The 20,193-nt window shown below is 45.5% G+C and overlaps 2 protein-coding genes across 2 annotated transcripts; both read right to left on the reverse strand.

The window, feature by feature from the left end:
- Positions 1-12: 12 nt before the first annotated feature.
- On the reverse strand, positions 13-3,220 carry LOC128720943 (poly(U)-binding-splicing factor half pint). The gene is made up of 3 exons (XM_053814644.1): positions 2,935-3,220; positions 2,046-2,549; positions 13-1,926 (listed from the first exon to the last, which is right to left on the reverse strand). The coding sequence occupies exons 1-3, from the start codon at positions 3,048-3,050 to the stop codon at positions 975-977; spliced, it is 1,572 nt and encodes a 523-aa protein (XP_053670619.1). The 5' UTR covers positions 3,051-3,220; the 3' UTR covers positions 13-974.
- Positions 3,221-10,374: 7,154 nt separating this feature from the next.
- LOC128732177 (uncharacterized) lies at positions 10,375-16,227 on the reverse strand. The gene is made up of 3 exons (XM_053825347.1): positions 16,028-16,227; positions 14,792-15,210; positions 10,375-11,147 (listed from the first exon to the last, which is right to left on the reverse strand). Exons 1-3 carry the CDS (start codon positions 16,225-16,227, stop codon positions 10,522-10,524), a joined length of 1,245 nt encoding a protein of 414 aa, XP_053681322.1. The 3' UTR covers positions 10,375-10,521.
- Between the last annotated feature and the right edge of the window lie 3,966 nt (positions 16,228-20,193).

Raw genomic sequence — 20,193 nt, forward strand, 5'->3', positions numbered from 1 at the left:
GCAGACAACCGATGGCAGTGTATCTGTGACAGTAGTCCTATATTTCTTCATTCGATAGAGGGAGTGTTGAAGTGAGCGCTTCGTTATGTTTCCCGCTTTGTACATATAACTAAATTATAATAAAAAAATAATTGCAGAGCGTTGAGCATCGCTCGAAATTTGTTGATACTTTAGTTCCAGTTCGTAATCATTCAATTCCGCCCTTCATACAGTCATTCTCCACAACTACTTCAATCTAATATTAAATGACTACCACTCACGACGATGAAAAAGTAATATATCTTAATGCTCCGTGATTCATATTTCATGCTCACGCTCCTGGCTGCGTATTGCGATTCAAATGTATGCTTTTAGGGATTTAAAAATAGTCGTTCGTCCTTTCATTTCTATATGTCGTAATATGTGTGCAAGTGTGTAAGGGATTTGACTTTTTTCTACACTAACTGCAGCTTTCTTGTTCAAACCTTAACGTTTCACAATGCTAAATCTCCACACAATATTCCTTACAACACGAGCGTAATTGTCGAGGACCATTATCATGCAAAACACGATATCTTTACAAATTTCCGCTTTCCAAAGGGATTCAAGTTGAGTGGGGCCGGTATCATTGTAGGTGATCATATATAGCGTAATAAAAAGGGTTGCAATCTATCTGGTAAATCGGCACTGCGCAACTCCAAATCACCAGCAGGCTGGAAGAAGAGGAATTGGAGAGAATTTCGCAACTAGCTCGACAAGAACAGCCAGCACCATTCTATGCAAATAGCGGACTATATTTGCAATGGTCAAATGTATTAAATTCCATCCATTTCCTCATCCCATGTGCGTCTATTACGTGCGAAGGGATTTTTTCGCACAGCACAAAACACACACACACGTGCGCCTGACGCAAATTAAACAGTTCGAATCGGGTCAGAAACAACCACGCACAACGGCAATGGCAAATGATTCCGAAACCGATCGCACCCTTTGCTTTAACCAGACAGATCGCCGTGGTCAAAGAGAGCCTGATCGTACGACTCCGCCTTGACCAAGCGGCCGCCAAAGTAGCGACCGTTCAGTGACTCTCGGGCTCTATCTGCTTCGGTGGCCTGCGAAAACTCGACGAAGATCTTCACGATCACGTCCGTGTTGTCGTCCTCGGCAAAATTGCCCTCTGACTGGCGCTCCTTGTAGATAATAACCCGGTCCACGGCACCGTACTTGCTACACTCATCTTGAATCTCTTCCTGCAGCGTTTCGTCCACATCCTCCGGACCGACCATGTTACGCAGTATCACCACCTTGCTCTCGCGTGGCCGCATTAACCGCTGCATCACTAGATGGCGGGCGCTCTGCCCTTTGATAGACATCGACTCCTGCTGTTGCAGCGTCTGCGGTTCGCCCTCTTCGAGGAGCTTCTTCTGTAGCTCCTCCTGTTGCTTTTCCTGAGCCTTCTTGTACACGTCCTCGGCGGTCGCGTTCGGGGCGGCAGCTGCAGCAGCCGCTGCCGCTGCTGCTGCTGCGGCTGCTGCAGCAACCGCGGCGGGATTCGCCTGGCTCAATACTGTGGGTAGGGGTTTGGCAGCGGCACCCAGCACCGGATTTACCAACAGGGACGGTGCGAGCGATGCAGGCGGCACTAGCAGACCTGGCTGGCTGTTAATGGCGGCCGCGGCTTGTGTCGCAGCAGCCAGTTGGGCTTGGGCGACGAATCCCGCCCCAGCCGCCGTTGTTATGGCTGGATTTAGTGGGAGCCCTGTAAGCGCACCAACCTTCAGCACTGGGGTCGTCGCGGACAACCCAAGAACCGCGCTCGTAGCCACAGCGTCCATGGCTTGTATCTTTGCCGTGGCCGCTGCAGCTGCAACTGCGGCTGCTGTTGGCATGGCGGAATTCGCCGCCGGTCCCATGAGTGCGTTCGGCGGCGTGATCGAACGGCCAACCCTAGGTACAGGCAGAGGAAAAACATGCATTTAATTCCCGAAATTTCAGCAATAAATGCGTTGTACATTACATAGGAAAATGGTAAATTAAACTGTCTCCATATTCACAATTACACTCACCTTAGTAGCTGCCCCCCGAGGTCAAACAAATTCATACTGGCGATTGCTTCGATGGCGGACTGGTTCGTTTGATATTCGATAAACCCGTAGCCCTTGTGCGTGTGTACTGCGTTACCTTGAGACATCTTGCACGTCATGATCGGTCCGAACGCTTCGAACACGCTCTTGATGTCCTCCTCGGTCAGATCCGGATGGATCGAGGCGATGTAGATGCGATTGTAGCTCTTCGCTTCCTCCTGGATTTCGTCGATCACTTGCTGAGCCTGCGGCATGTTGCTAGGACGACCCACTTTGATGTTACGCCCGCCGAGCATTGCACCGTTCATCTGCTCGAGCGCCAGCTGTGCTCCTTCGGGAATCTCGTACTCTACGAACGCGAATCCTTTGTGCTTCTGTGTGATCGGATCCCAGGACATGTTGATCGATTTGATCGGACCGAAGGGCAAGAATGCGGTCCGAATTGTATCTTCCTTTAGCTCGAATGAAATACTGCCAACGTACACACTGGGACGAATGAACGGGAGTATAACAACACCATATAGTTTTATTAGTACAATTGCTTAATTATTTGAAATCACAAATATGGCATAAGCAAGACGATCAGATCTTATCAGCTAATGGTAAATGGCATCAAATGTTCACGAAAATGGATTCACACCTGCAATTCGTCCGTGAGGCAGAATTGCAACAAGAAATCAACGTTTTCGACTTTCAGAGTCGTATCGTTAGGGTAATCATCATTTTCGTCTTTCTCTTTTTTGAGTATTTCTAATATCGAAACAGCCTAGAAGCCACATTCAGTATTCAAATTCAAACTAGTTTGTAAATCAATTTACTGCAATATTGGTCATATAATCATTGGGCATTAAACACACTAAGGAACACTTACCGACACATTAGAGCCAGGGCCTGCTGGCGCTGAACCTGCGTGCGCTGGCTTGCCAGCTGCTGTTGCTGGTGGGCCAACGTTTGCTTCATCAACACCATTTTGATGCTCTGCTCCATAGCGTACTTCTTTGCTCTGGCGACGAGCTCCTGTTGCTCGGTGGTCAACCGAGGCAAGGCCCCACCCAATATACCGAGCAGAACTGAGCGGGTACCTGGCCCGAAAGCCACCTCTCCCGACTGGCGCAGATCATACACCGGCTGGATGATGTACGGTAGAATCTTTGATTCTGCGAGGAGGATGAATGAAAAATACAGCGCATTAGTGGGGTTTTTACTGACAGTCTGTCATTTGTTCGGGAAGGTGGGTATTTCATTAACATCGCGAAACGGATCTATATTGTACACTGAAAGAACCTATAATTCTCGTATTTTTGTTTTCAATTTGTTTCACTCTTTGCTTTGCTGCCTACTCGGCGAAAGGTGATACATGTTAGGGGAATCAGCAGAGATGCCAGAAATGAAGTACCTTCAATTCAACAAAAAAAACATAAAAAAATCATACGATAATCAGAAGAAAGCCTATTGCTATGGAACGCATTTCTTCGTCTGCGGCGCTTATTCATGATGTATGTCTAGTTTCAACATCAATCTTGAGTATTTCAAAAGTATTGCAATCATTGATGCAATAACAAAATAAAAATAAAACTACATTATAGTTCAATTACATTAATTTCGAGATTATTTGTTGAATGTAAAGACGACCATAAATGATTCTGTTATCGATCATTGTCGACTTTAAAAATGACTGCCAAGCATTGTAAACGACCAATCGTCAATGTTGTATATCGTTATTTACGCAAACACAAACAATAAACTAAAGACACATTCGTTACGTGTTACGTTTGGATACGGAAATGATATACCATCCAGTTGGATTAGTAAAATTAAACATCTGATTCCATCGAATGGAACAGCAATCACCTGGAACAAATAGTTCTAAGAAGCAACAACAAAAAAGGTACGTGTTCAACACTAACGGTTCAAAAAAAAGATTAATTTGTTCTGTCACGCAGAAAACGTAGTTTTACAAATTTTCAAACGCCATATACGTATGTACACCACCATCGATTGGTTTACATTTGATTTGGGAGGGAAAGACATAAAAATAAATGTATTAAAAAAAGAAGTAAACAACAGATGAGAAATCAATTCTAACCTCTTCCATGGATCTGGGGGAGTCAACTTGTGTGTGAAGATTCCACAAGTTCACAACTTATGCATACATTTCGCCACGAGCTGTGAATGTGTGTGATACTTGTTCGTTTCTTTTTTTAGAGATCATTTACTCTATTGTTCAGAGTTAGTTTTACATGTTCAATTTCTTGTCCCAGAGCTTCGCTTTACGTTGCGCGCACCGGTGCGGGCATTACGTGTTTCGAAACACCCCCGAAGGACGGACGAAAGAACTAGTAGCAGTTATGGTGGTGGTGTGGTGGTGATAATAGCAGTAGTAGTAGAAGGTAGCGGTAGGCGGTAGTAGTAGATAGGCGAACGGACTGATTTTTGTCCTTTTGGTTTGCAAAGAATCGAAATGTGACATGATGACGAAGGAAGAGTAGTAGTAGTAGTAGTAGTAGTAGCAGTTTGTTTGTGTATCGTTCTTTTGGCGGTACTTTTGCATGGAAGTCGCAATTTTGCACTTTTTTGGCACACGCAGGGAAGATGTAACAAAAAGAGAAATAGAGAGATAGAGAGAGAGAGAAAGAGAGAGAAACAAAAACAATACGAGATATATATAGAACCTGAAAATAAATAAAAAACGAGAAAAAAAATAATGCGGATTAATTAGTTGACTCGATGAAGGCGCGGGAATGGCAAAGCAGCATGATAAAATGATTGTGAACTACTTATAAGCGCATACACTCGCACCCGTACAGAGGGAGGAGATATGTCCACGTGTGAAGGTTATTAAAGAACATGTATAAACAATTTTGTCTCATAATAGATCGCTCTATGTGATCGGACAAACGGGGAAAAACTTCGTTCTTAAATGAGCAGACTCCTGCAGAGGTGCTGCTTAAAAAGAAAATCATCTATCTATAAAAACTAATTCTGAGCACTGCCATAGTCTCTGGTACAAAATATTAGACAGGCGTTAGTAATAGATCTTTTTCCAGAGATATCACTTTGTCACGATAAAAAGTTATTTGGTTCAAAGTCTAGTGTTTCTTCAAAAGTTCCCAAACTACCGCGGTAGCTGATTTGATTTAAAAAAAAATGATAGAGCCAAAATCCGCCAATATAGTCTTCGCATAGCCAACACCAGTGTCTTCTTTTGCTTGGACAGTATTTAAACCTGCACCAATTGGAACTTGAGTTTGAATGGCGCCAAAAACTACATAAATAGCAGGAAGGTGAAACTTTCAAACGAGATACACAAACAGAAAACAAATCCTCGTGATCCACGGTGTACACAGTTGCGAAAGGGTGTATAACAGTGACAGAGTTCGTGTTGGATGAACACAGCGGCAAAGGATGTCGATTTTGTCTCTCCTTCCAGCACAACCAGAACCATCATTTTGGTCACATCCAGGCACGCCGGAAAGGATATGTGGCAGTTTTTTTTTTCATTTTTAAAAAGAGAACAAGATAAAATTACAGGAGAGAGAGAGAAGAAAGAGAGAAAGAGAAAAAGAGAAAAAACCAAATCGAGACGAAAAAAAAAGAAATCAAAACCACTAGTAGCCAGTTTGAGAGGGCCCCCGGTCAGTCATGGTTGCGATGTCGAGGATGGTGTGTGACGATGATATTGATGGTTCAACCAGGACGGACGCGCACGCACACGGGAGAAGGGGGGCCGCCCCTTGTTGAATTTCGAATTCATCTTCTTTTCGTCGGTGCCACCAGCAGTGGGATCACACCGTTCCTACTAATCACCATCGTCCCAGTGGCCCTAACCCCGGCAAATCCGACGAAGGCTGAGAAATAGTGGAATGACTACTGCTAATAATTTGAAAAATTAAATCAAACACTTTCTCGGAGCGTTTTTATATCTCGCGAAATGAAAATGATTTCGAAACGAACAAATTACACATTCAACAAGCGCTACGTGTGATGGTGTTTAGGGGCGAAATTTAAACAGATGTAGGCAAAATTTTGCACGCAGCACTCATTTAAATAATTCATTCCCAAACAAACGTGATGTGTCCTCAACGGCGCATATCACGACGTCCTTATCACGAACAACCCCGTTCGCTGAAAGTACGAGTAAAGAGAGAGAAAGAGAGAAAAAACACAGTGATGCAAAAAGGATTCAAAGAAAGAGAGAAAGAGAGAGAGAGAGAGAAAATTGATAAAGAGGATATGATCAAAATCAAATACTGCAGACCACGATCGCCGCCGTGCGCCAACACCTCTCTTTCCCCACACGTGGGTACGATTTCTTTACAGTAGCTCGTCTCTCTTTCTCTCTGCTTCGTAAAGAAGATTTCGTCCCCGCAGTAGCACATTTTGTATTTGCTTCTCTAAATCTCGATGCTCGAGTGCATCACGATGCACTTTTGATATTTCGTCTGTGAGATAGATACGGTCAAGAGGTTAAGGTTAAGAGAAACCACAATGAAAGAACGAGAAGAGAAAAGAAGAATAAAAAAATAAACACAGATCGACCGGCTACGTGACCTCTCGCGCCTTCGCTCTGCCTCCCCCCACCTCTCTTCTGGGTGAGTGTTACGTAATAGGTTAAGGGTACACAAGCCGTTGGTGTTACAGCGACGACGACGGAGGAGAGAAGCTCGTGTCCTCGCGATTTGCATCGATCAACTGTGCCGTGGTGGTTGCATACACTGCCGTACTATGGAAGGTTGGTAAAGCAGAGACTTAGAGAGATTGAGAGGGGGGGTCACTCTCACTCGACACCCCCTCCGGATACGTGCGATAAATGTTCGTAAAAAAAAGAATTAAGAGAAAGAGAGAGAGAAAGAAAAGAGAAAAGAGAAGGATATTCGTTAGCTTGGTCCCTTGGACGGAAGCGTAATATAGTTTGACATAAACAGGACAACCGGAAACGGAACGATCACGCACGGGCGTGTACACAACATTACCCATTCACCATCGGGAGGGAGTACACACAAACACACATACACGCACGTATACATAAACTCGATCGTTCGACACAGCCCGCCACTTCACCTCGGCTACAGGTATCTCCTTTTCCTCCGCATGCCTCGAGGATAAGATGAAATGCTTAAATGGAGAGATTTTGTTGTGTTCTATTCTGAAGCTATATTATAAAGAAGAAAAATCCCTCCAACACAGATCTTTAAAGAAGAATCGTCACATGATATTGCACAAACGTGCAAATGTTTATAAGTGAGAATCGTTCCGAATAACAATCCAGCTCGATGGACTGTATGTTCGTCTAACAAAATCAACTCCTCTCGACGAACAGAAACTATGATAGATATAACAAAACCTATCCATCATAAGAAAGGCTTCTCTCCACGCTTCCTACTAGATCTGATTTCGGAGCGTTTTCTTTTAACATCAAACATATCATAACCCGCCGCAATAACAAATGTAAAAACTGAAACCAGGTTACCTCGCAATCACATAATGATGTGATGCTTGTCCATTGGTTGTACCAACGTATGATCCGTACAAAACGGTTTCTGCATTTAACCGGTACTGAATTATTGTTTCTTTAGTTATCATTAATTTTCTCCAATTCAGTATAATCAAGTTATATGATTGCAATAAACCGCTGAAAGTATAGAAACAAAAAAGAAAGAAAGAAACGAAGAAATCTTATGAATTGGTTTTGTTGGATGCAGATGGCTAGAATAAGACAATGATGGAGACGGTTTGATAAGGAATATTCAATGAAGGAAACAATACACATTCAATGAGGAATGTAAAATTTAACATTTTTCAATTTTAAACATGTGCCGAAGGCAACACAAGATATTATTTATCCGCTCTGAAAAGTTTGATTTGGCTTATTAAAGCATTGAATACTTGTATTCAAAAAAATAAAGCGATCATTTAATCCATTTAAAACAACATTTTCCCAATAAAAAAATTAGGTAAACAAAAATTGAAAGATTTGGTATTATTTTTGCAGATCTTAGCTGAACAAATATCACTACCTCTATCGGTCAGTGATAGAAAAAGTATAAATCAAATTTATCATTATTCATTTACAACAATAAAAAAAAATTGAGTTGCATGTGATCCTAATGCATTTTTCACACCGCCAGCCACTTTTGCATGTAACAGAGTGGAGTGAAAGCAAACAGTTTGGCTAACATCCAATTTGAGAAGATATCTTCTTATGGGAATGAAACGGGGAGATGATACAGGGGACAACATACACAACAGTGGTTAAAAAATGGGTTACACTGGAAGAGTGGTTTCAAGTAGTCTAGCTCATTTAATTCGTTCATTATATAGGGGGTTGATGAAAATTGCGCTCAACAGTATATGATATTGTATTTTACCTATAATTGGAGAGAGAAAGAAAAAACGAGAGAAAAGAGAAAGAGAGATAGAGGAAGTGATGCACAATAGAAAGCAATCTTGTTATTTAAGGGTGGCTATTTACAGTAGCAGTACATGATCAGAATCCCATTTTACTCTATCATATCGCATAAATAGCTTCCGGCAACTGTGTGAAAAAGAGAAGACAAGAGAGAGAGAGAGAAAAAACAGACGTAGACGGACAGAAACCCGATACCCGTGCGGGAACATCACCAGCCTCGTGTTAGCAAATCGATCGAGATTCCCGCAGGATCGCTAACATCACCACATTCTAAGGCAATTTGCATTGAGGTCTACGGGGTCATCGAAACCCACCAAAAACGCGACAATGGGCAGATTTTATGGTTGTTCTACAGGTGGCATGTGTCCCGCACGCGGTTTGTTTCTCCGGTACGAATCACGGACAAGGTGTAGTTTCATGGGCAGGCCAAATACGTTAGAAATCGTTACGGTACAAGCTAGATACTGGCTTTCGGTACTCACCACGTTCACGTTCATCTCGCTCGCGATCTCTTTCTCGGCGTTCGCGACGATCGCGGTCACGTTCTCGTTCTTTATCGCGCTTCGAAACCTTAGCCGGTGGTGGCGAGCTTTCTGCTTCCTTGCGATACTCTTCCCGGGCCGGTGAGGCTTCGCTGTTGTTATTGTTGTTTCCGGAATTGTACTCGTTGCTTCCCTAAAAACATAACAAACATTTCAGATTATTCGTACTAACAGCGTTTGATTAAAGCACGTAATTGATTCTGTCACAATTTTAACTAAAAAGTGCCGTTTCATTCTTCAAGGACCTTGCACAAGGACACTCGTAAACTACTCAAGCTTTTTGCGCCATACATGCCATTGATCAGCTGTATTTTACAGAGATGCTTTACTAGGCAACTAACCACTGCCCACAGGAGCACACATGAATGCATTAATAAATTTGCACAACACTTGAGACGCTGCTAATATGTTTGGATCGGTCATTCGCTAAACTGATAGCCACCGCAGCCGCCACAGCCTCCGCCGCTTCACCAGCTATACCAAGCACACCGAAGCAGGCGCCATATTGGATATTTCACATCGCCTCTTGCAGAAGCCCCAACTTTTCAATTCAATTTTATCCGCAAGCAAACATCACAAGCACCGAATATGCATCGTACTTACCATCGTTACAGCACCATTCATATTCTGCACACCAGAAAAATGCACAAAAGTTTGATTTTCCACAAGTTTTTATCAGATTTTTACAGAGTTACACTTTCACTAGCACCTCGCTGCTATCGCCTTTTTCTCAATTGACAGCTCTGTCAAGGTGAATGCATTTGTGCTAAGATGCATTTTGACATTTGAAAGCGGGGCTTCTATCAAAATGTATTTTTGAAATTATTTATTTTTATTGTTTTAAGCAATACATTTATAAAATAAATTCACTACGAATACAATTCATTATTAATTTATTGATCTTCAAAGGTATTTTCCAAATCTGTTGGTACATAATACATATATCTGTGAAAATCTATAAGAACACGTTTGATAGACTTTTGAAACTCTGATAGACGGTTGTGATAATTAATTAGCATAAACTAGCTTTTTTGTAATTGTTGGGCATTGAATTTTGTCTAGCAATCCAATCATTTCAAATTTTAAGTTGCTATTCAACTATCAACGGATCCAAGAAATTTAAAATACGTTTGTAAGCAGACATAACAAATAAAACGGTCAGTAAATTGAAACGAAGGGTCAATTTTTCGAAGCTTGTTATAATTATCAAGGTCAAAGCTAAAATGTACAGGCTTTTTAATTCAAGCTTTTACAGCAATTAATTTATTATGAGTTTCGGATGATAAATGGAATGACACAAAACGCGATTCCTTTTAAAACGATAAGTATTTAACGATATTTACATTTAGTACATGCTTCACGATCGTCGAGCTGGATGTAATAAAATAGATAATCTTCCCACAGTTCTTATGCCTTCTCGATTGTTGTTTAAATTATCTTATTATGCTAGGGTTTTACATGTAGCGATGAGTGAGTGCTTGTTCTGTAGCCATTCTTTTCCGTACAATCATTTAGCGATATATCGATCGAGATTGTTCCAGTTGCAGGAGTAGTCAATCTGCAGCAGACCCTTCTTGCTTAAGCTGAAATGTTGCGGCGTGTAACATACGTTAGCGTTGGTCGCTGCGATCGCAATAGCAGTGGCCGGATCCAGCATCTGGCTCGGGCGTCTAGCGAGGCTCATACTCTGGCTAACGACGCTGACGCTGCGGGACCGCCGCCTCGTGGGGCTACCAGCCGTGCTGGTCGTCGCATACAGCGGCACATGTTCCGCCTCCTGCCGGGCACACTCGAGACAGTCGTTCAGCGTGTAGTAGTTATGATGATCGGACAGAATCGTCCCGCTCACGGACGACGGTGGTCCTACGGGCAAGGGTGCGTGCCCGTGGTGATGATGGAAGTGCGCCGGCGGAGGCGGTGGTGGAGGCGGCGGTGGCAGGGGCATATAGCAGCAGCTCGGTTCGTAATACTCGTACGATGGCGGTCCGGGAAACTCCAGCTGGGGCAACGGCTTCGGCAGAACAATGGGGCGCCTGCTGGAGGCGCTTTTACCGAAGCCAGGCGTGTGGAGCCGCAGCGCCGACATCGAACTATCACACGAGCTCGGCTGCTCCGTCGATGAGGTTTCCAAATCTGTCACAAGAAGATTTGAAAGATTAGTAGTGGTCAGAACTAGCAAATTAGATTCATCGAAGTTAGTTTAACGTAGTAAGGAAATAGGAAAATCCTCTTCAACGCAGTTGTTCATTTTTACGCCTGATGCTATGCAATCTGTGCGACTACGGTACAAGATCGTTTTTGAATTTTGAACAACTGCTTCCCGAATTTCGTTCATGGAAAGAATATACGGCTTTCCGTTCTGTTTAAAACTAGCAACATATCAAGGCAATCACGTGACAAAACAACCATAAGCATTTCATAGAACTGGTTCTCTTAAGAATTCTTTCAAGATCCTTTTATACACTTAACATTCATTTTAAGACACAACACAGGCGAACCATATGATCGAAACCTGATCACCTTTCGCCCATCCAAGCGTATATGGAACCCCCGAACGGGATGACCTTCTCCAGACACACCAATTAAACCACATTCACTACAGAAAGAGCATGTCGTCAAGGGCACTGTGAAAGGTGCTTTACATGCAGAAGAATTTGCCTAATTTCACAGCTCGAAACTAAGCCAATTCACACCTATAGTTATCTCGTAACCATCCCACAGCACCCAAAGATTGCATTAAAAGTATCATAAACCTATTAACCTCTCATTAGCTGTTTTTCTCAGACCCGTTCACACACTTACACCTCACTCGCACAACCAATTCAGGTCGTTTTTCGAACATGTCGTCGCGGCTGCAACCACTTCCGGCACGCCAGTTATCACACCCACTGCAAAAAGGTGCACTCGCAACAAATCACGCACGGGTTGGCCAAAATGGAGTCAAAATCACGCCACACAACGCCCGTTTCGTACCACAATGCAGATCACCTGTTCGCGTGCTATCTCGGCACACTCTCACCCGACAATGTGTCTGCCGCGTTCACGGCAACGAATGCGCCCCGTCCAGACCAAAAGGGAACTGGAACACTAGGCCACGAGCGAGAACGAACGGAGGACAAAATACGAAAAAAAAACAACAACCAAAACGCTCCCTCATCCGCTCGGGTGTAAGATCGCCCGCTAAATGGTATAACCGGTGCGTCCAGCGGTGGTCGAAAGGCCCCACGTCGAAAACGAATCACGTCCTCCTTACGCCGGACCACCGGTCTACTTCGGATCCGGCGGGGGTTCAGCGTTCGCAAAAGGCCAACCGCGCGTGTACGAAGTCGTAGGGCCTCTTCAGCCGAGCCCTAACGGCACGCGGAAACCCAACCGCCCAACCACGAGGAAAAGGGAAATGTGAAGACCTCTTGTGGATGTTTTTTTTTCTTGCTTCTTTTCAAAACGCCCGCTGGTTTGTTTTCCTGTTTTCCACTGCGAGCCTCTTCGCTTGCCGTTCGTTCACCGTGTCTATGCCTATGCACGGCGCTATCGGTGGGCCCAAGGGCGCTATGTTGGTCAAAGTTCCGTTGCGGCCCGTTTCGTCCGTGTCCGTGGCAAAGCGTACAAGACCCTGCCCTGTGTGGACGTTCTTCCTGTGCGTTGTTCTAGCGGATCGGGAGTGATGGAGTCTCGTGGAGCTGTGGCACTGCACGTTTTCCACGGGCAGCCCGTGACTAACAGCTGTGTGGCTGGATAGGATGAGAGAAGCGAAAGCAGCCTTATACCGGGAGATTCCGTGTGTTTACTCGCATTTGCTCACAACAAGCCTGATGAGCATGATGAACGAAACAAACAACGTGCGCTCGTTGCGTGATGAACGTGCATTATTCAATGTTAAACACAGCGTCTTCTTCTCTACGTTTCGTAAATGCTTGTCCGAAAGAAAGCAGGAAACACGGTGTGAGATGCTCCAGTATCGGGGCTGATGACTCGCACGAACTGGGTTCCCGAAAATACGTTTTTTCTCAGTGGAAAAAGGGCATCAAACAAGCACCATTTTGAACACGCACGTGGTCATTTGAATCGTAACTGCTTTTAAATGCTACGCACACCAAAAAGCTTTCGGGCACGAATAAACGATTAGACTAACTGAAGAGTCGTTTCTATTCCCTATTCCCACAGCTGGACGATTAAACTCTTCACCATTTACAAAGCTCGCTGTCACGTGTCCATAAACCTTGATCTCGATGATCGTGCTTTTCATCCTATTGATCCAAGCAAGCCACTTCTGCCCCCAAGCATATTGATCCAAAAGCTTTATTCGGTAGCTTGCAATCGTCCCACCAAACCAGTGACATGGAGATTGAAAAATAAAACACCTCCCCCGATTGCTTACCGCTCGATGAGCTCGCAAAAGGCATTTTCGCTTTCCGTGAATGATCGCGTGCCTTGGTTCTTGCCATCCGCGATCCAGTTAGCTCGCCGCGAAATGATGAAACCGCCCGGCCGTTACGCAGCCTGCAGAAAAGCGCAATTTGTGGCTCGCTCAAGTGATTGGCCGGCGCGAGTGGTTTTTATTTTTGGCAAGCTGATTAAGCCTACCACAAGCTAAAACTATTTACGGACGTTCCACAAGTGCATTCACGGTGCTCGGTTTATTTTGCTGCGTTTTTAATAGTAATTAAATCCTTCTTCAAAGACCCACTTAAGTACTGGCGCGTTCTATGCCGCCATTATGTCACAGCCACCGGGCCCTTACCGTGATGAAATTCTAATTACCGATCAGAACGCATTGGAAACGCATTTCCCCAGCCGCTTGCAGGGAGGAAACAAAAAAAAAAGTACATAAATGAACGAGAGGCCAATTACGGCACACCAAGCCAAGCAGTTCATCAAACGGTAGTTTTCCTCCATAATGGTCACAGTTCCACAAGACAAGCCGCGGTTCCACGCTCCATTGATCCACACGCTGTCGTGGGCTTATTGGTTTTAGCCCTCAGGGAAGCGGGCTAGCGGGCTGGCGTAATAGAAAACTAGTAATTTACCATAACACGACCGAGACGACCACGGACTCGGACACCGGACATTTGCCAACATGCCCAACGGTCCGTTCGAGTCGCCACACTCGTTGTCTTCTTTAGCAACCCCGCAGCTCTAGTTGACGCACAGTTAACACAAGAATGAGACCAACGAAGGGGAGATGCACGCAACCCTCCGTCTACCGGTTGGCGGGAGAAGCTGCTAGAAACTGGACCGACAGGTTTGTCTAATTCCACCCCACGTACCGGGACGGGCGATCCAAATGCGCACATCGGTGCACTTGAATTTGTGCCATTCCAATGTGTGCCCTCCATCGCGAACCGGCCGCACTATTCGGGTCACTACCTACTTAGCCGTTGGTCTTATTTTAAAAATCAAAGCGAGACTCCTCACCGGAAGAGATGATCGCTGCACGAGAAAAAGGGCCAAAGGGAACCACGGCGAGCAAAAGGAGGAAAATTCAACGAGGATCATCATAGCTTTCTATCATCACCTCCCACGCAAAATGGAGAGCGAGATAGAGAGAGAAAGAAAAATGGTATGGTGATGTTTTACAAGGCACCAACAAATTCCTCCTTTATGCTGCCGGTAGTTGCACATCGGCTGCAGGAAGTAATCATTGTATCCGGTGTATCCGCGGTCCGGTTCGGTTATTAACCCCCCCCTCGGGAGGGTTTTCCTCACTTGATCGTTGACCACTTCCCCCCCCCACCCGCAACACAGCCAGGAAGTGAGCTTAGATCCCTCAAACCTACCTGTGTATGAGCTGTAGACATGCTCGTCTCCAGCGATGCTATCCTCGTCCATTACGGTATCGTATCGTTCGGTGTAGAATCCATCCTCGTCGTCGTCATCCTCCGCACCAATCCCTTCTTCTTCGCCCTCGTCCTGCCGCTCATCCTCCTCGATCTCACTCGGCTGATCGTCCATCGATTCGTGCCGCAACTCGCCATCCAGCACATCCTGTGGCATCGCGAGCGCAAGCTGCCGTTCCGCTGCACCGTGATGCAGATCGGGCTCAAAGTCCGGCTCGATCAGCTCGGCACTGGAGCAATCGCGGCACTCCAATCCACCATCGTTCAGCTCACCGGGTACGTAGTAAAACTTGGACTGTATCGGCTCACCGGCCGGTGAAGGTGGCACCTCGGACTCGGACGTTGGATCCAGCACCTGCCTGTGGAGTGGAATGGGAGAAATGCCAATCAGAGCATACCGGTCACAGTGGGAGAGGATTGTGGGGGCGCCCCATGCAAGCTAACGGACCACCTTTTGAACGTCACACGCCTGTGACGCACCTCATCTGCATCTGAGGATGACCGATGGCGATTGGATGGGTTGGTTCCTAACGGGGACATTAATTAAGGCTCTCGTGTCATCCAACGGTACGATAATCGGTGATGAGAGTGTGTCACGGACTTGGAGGTAATCATTCTACCAAGCTACCACAGTGTGGAAGCTCAATCTCATGCAAAAAAAAATTAAGACAAAAAACCCGTACACCTAAACATCATCCTTAGAATGCACCCAACCATCCGAACGGAATGCCTTCCATCTAATAAAAAAAAAGCGACGTGTGAATACGTGACCTTCACGTTCATATATGGACAGGTGAGACGGACAGCATCCAACAGCACCGCATTCCATTCCTGCAGTGTCCTGCACAGGCACACCATCACAAATGGAACACCTCTAACCTTGCCGTCGCATTATTACTCTACGCCAATTAAGCACATGAAGATGCAAATTAAATCAAGCCCCTATTGGCTATTCCGATTGCAACCTTGGCGGACAGCTTATGCAACAGGTTAGGCTTGTTTTTTTGCCTCTTCGTGTCCGTGTTCTGCTCCATTCCTTCGATCACCGTTTGAAGAATATAATTGGCATCAAATTGTCCGCATCTTTCCGTTTCTTTGCCACGGATTTTACTCGTGTTTCGTTTGCACAGCCATTCGAGCATTATTGTTTCCAATTTTCGCTTGAATTCTACTTACTTGCGAATGTAGACATAATTCTCCATATCCCACGGATCGACATATCGTCGGTTGAAGATCGTGTTCGGACCGTCGTTGAATATTGCCCGCCGGGCGTAATCGGACTCTTCCGCCGAATCGTACTCCTTGGCGGTGTAGTAAATGGATTCCGCCGTCCTGCGGGACGACGCGAAGCTGTCAAACCCAGCGTACGCCGGCATCGTTCATGTATCGCGGTGTTGATGGTGCTTCGATGATGAGATGATGCACTTACGTAAGTAGGATCTAGCTGAAACGAGCGAAACAGTACGCCATTTTAAGTGTCACCAATTACTATAGCGGGGGGATAATAAGATGATTTAGTAAACTAGCAAGTTCATGTGATGTTTGAGCAGCTTAGCGCTTGTCTAAAACTGGTTGCGCTGTTAACTTGTTTCCATGGAAACGCACGTTTTAATGGGCTTCCTTGGACGAATGCTCATCCCCAATGGGGGACACACAGCTTGCAGGGTGCATTCGGACGTCTTCGAATGGCTCTGCTCACACGGCTTCATCCGATCGTACCGAGGAGAGAAAAACACGCTGTTCAACAACTTTCTCCCCGCAACCACTTCGAAGCGATAGCCACAAAACGTACGGCGTCACTTCAGCTAAACCTCGCGCGGTGTGGCCCGTCGTCGTGTAAGCACGTTTGTTTATTTTCATGTGTATCTAATGCGTGTTTGAGTTGAATATTTTTCCTGCCCTGCCCATGAAGGCCCCTCACACCAGAGGACGCAGTGCGTGGGGCCGGTCGCGTTGATGAACGAAACGAAAACGGACAAAAAAATGGAAAAATAAAATAATGCAGAAATTGAAAACCAGCATAACGGGGCGCTCGCCCGCTGAGCATTGGAGCCTTTGGCAATAGAAAATCGGTGAGCAAGAGGAGGAGGAGGAGAAGGTGGTGAAGAGAAAAAAAAAGATCACCTGTAACGACCGGTGAAAATTGTTTTCCAGCTGAAGGATCGGATAAAATATGGTGAAAAGAAGAGGGTGAGAGAAAAACGCGAAGCGAAACAGCGATTACATTCGAACTTTAGCAATTCCACCTCTCTTTCCGATCGGGTCATTACAATAAAACCCGTGCCCGTGTCGGTTGCCTACAAAAGGGGATGGACAGCTGTCGGATCAACACGGAGTCGCAAACACATTCCTCCTGGAAGATGTTGGAAGCAATGCTCGAGCTGTTGATCGTCAGATAAAGTAACTATATGTGATCGGATCGAGAGTGAGATTATGCATCCGTTTCGTAACGTTGTGCAGTGATCCTTACATGATCGTTTGGATTTTACTAGAAAGGGAAAAGTCTAATTTAAGGCCATTTAAAGGCACAATAAGATGGCGTTTCTTATACGAAAATTATGCTCCTCCATCAACAAGCATTTTTGTAGTAAAGCTCGCTAATGCCTATCTCATATTTTACTAGTCGACATAGCTTAATGGCATATTAATTTTCCCTTCCGACTCCCTTTCGACTGCATTCAAATAACCTCAGCCTTGTGTAATCTCGCCTTTCTGTGACGAAATTCTCATCAACGCCTCAAATATGACAACCCCGTGGCGATGACGAACGTTGCGCAACCGTTTCGTGGCACCCTTTTTTTTTCGCCAGCAACATTACGGCCCCCTCACATCCTTCGCCCGTTCCTGTAATTGCGCCATCAATTCAAACCATTTTCCCGGCACACTTTCCCCTCCCCGCAATGACGTGGGGAGGAAAACCTAACCGGCAGGAGCTTTTATTGCCAAAGAAACGGGCTCTTTCGGCCGCATTTCTCCAGCTGGCTTTGACAAAAGGTTAGCTCAAACCCAGTAATCAACTTTGACCCCACCCAGTTGCCACTTCACAGCCCATTTTGTCTGGCCCCTTTTCACCTCTCTCTTCTGGCTTGCGGGATGCTTATAATTGCACCCACTCCAATTAGTGGCCCGAAATAATCATATGTTTGGAATTGGGTGCAAATGTTTCCGCGTTACTGCCAGTTTCCGGAGCTATTAGCGATGGCGGGGGTTTAAGCGAACCTGCGCCCCAAAAGAAAAGCTTCAGCAATGAGACACGGCCTTTTTTTCTGTGGTCGAATTAAATCAACGCAACGCATTACATGCTGTCACCTCTTGTGCGCATTACATCAACCGTCCGCTCGGTACTAATTTTCGTTGTTCGGTATTACTTTCGTTCGTTTTTACGGGGCGAAAGCGAAAGTCCACCAGGGGTTTTTCCTTTCGTAAATACGTGTGCAAGAGGGAAGGAAACGAACAAGACAACAGTATGGAAATAAAACTCAACCGTCCTTGCGAAACGGCGTCTCCCGAAAGAGCTAACCGCTTGGCACGGGTTTGCAGGCTAATGGTAGATTTCCACCATCCCGCGAACGATCGTACGGATTAAATTGAACGGTTAAGAGAGAAAACCCTTTGGCTTTTCCCTTCCGAACGGTACCCACCGTTCCAGTGCGGTTAATGGCCACCGGTCGCCTAAACGGGCGCTTTTCATGCTCCGTGATCGATTCCATGCGCATCGATCGGACTCAGCGACATAAACCTCGCGCGCTGGTCGGCCCATTCGCGACATTGAATCCCTGCTCAACCGCGTTCGACTTGAGAGATTTGTGTTTAACCACTTACCGCCCAAAGCTTGGCGCAATCCGTGGCGCTATCTGTGCGCCGTGCCGATTTTACGGCAAATCGTTTAGCAATAGAAACGAAAAAACCATTCCCGCAGCAGCCGACATCCGGTGTGGCCCAATAACGGAGTGGCTTTTCTTTCTTTTTTGAGTTCGATTTATGAGGTCATGCCAAGACACACCGCTCCATCGAAACGGATGTCCGCAGCGATAGCTAATGGTTTTAGTGGTTTTTTGGATGGGCCCAATAAATGTTTTGTCTCCAATATTTCAGAATCACAGCACGCTTGTCGAAGTGATTTATGGACTCCGGAGAAGCGCGAATTTCGTGGGTTGAAGCTGTTGCGAATTCGAAAAATGTGATCACGAATGTTAGCTATTCGAAAAGCTTTCCTTTTAGCTATGCTAGTGCTTTAAAATACTTTACAATACACCAACATACCAGTAAATGTTATATATCCTTTAAAGAATATTTCAAATACAAGAGAAAAGCAAAAACAAACATTATTCGTTACTAATGATAAGGTTTTCATTCAACTGAAATTTTCCAAAAGACTTCTACGTGTCTTAACACGCTCATGATACCAATTTGTAAGAGATACGGCACCTGCCAGAACTAGTGCTGCTTCAGTGGATGAAATAATGGCTCCCAGCGGTGCGCCTTAAGTTCAGTGAAACTTTACTTTCATTTCTAGCACCCCCTCCAAAACGCCTCACGTGCAACAGCTGATGCTCGTGTAGCGCCTTACAAAAGGCAACCGGCTCGCGTTTAATTGCTGAAAATCGCACCCCAAAACGGTACCACATCACACGCAACCGCCCCGCGAACACTGCCGGCGTTTGGGGGCTACGATTCTAGCGTCGGCTCGAAAACACACCTGTGCGCAGGAAAACGCTAATCACCAGCAGCATGGTGCGCTTGAGGGAAGGAAATATAAAAACACGCTCGAATCAAAAGGGATAAAAGCGAAACTCCCCTCCCATCAACAGCTTGCGTTCCTGCCGGTGAGTGATAGCAAAAACCAAAGCCCCCGATCTGTTCGCCACAGGTGTCCACAATGGAGCGGTGAAATCTCGCGTTAAAAGAAAAAAAAAGGTATGACCACCGCATCGAAGGCAAGCGCGAGGGCGTCGGGACTTTCTCTGCCACGATCCGGGCGTGGAGCACCGGACCCAACAGCTGCGTGCTAAGTGGAGGCTGAAAGGCTCTTTGGATCCATAAATCATCTGGTGAAAAAAACTGCACCCTTCTGGATTGTAATAGATTTTTTTTCCATTCATTCAACGTGGGGCTAAATCAAGCACACTCTCGGGGTGAGTTCTCTCCCCTAACGGGTAACAGTTCAATGGACCCTGTCTTATTTTACACCACCCAAATTTGACATCAATCAAAAGTCCATCAAAAGAAAATCAATGCCACAACCACGAGAGGATGAGTTACACGTGCATGGGAAATCGCTTTCCACTTGGTGATCGCGTGAAAACAATTGAGAAAGCAAACACCAAGGAACCTTGCGTTGT

The sequence above is a fragment of the Anopheles nili genome, chromosome 2 (genome assembly GCF_943737925.1).
Source record: "Anopheles nili chromosome 2, idAnoNiliSN_F5_01, whole genome shotgun sequence".
NCBI classification, from domain to species: domain Eukaryota; kingdom Metazoa; phylum Arthropoda; class Insecta; order Diptera; family Culicidae; genus Anopheles; species Anopheles nili.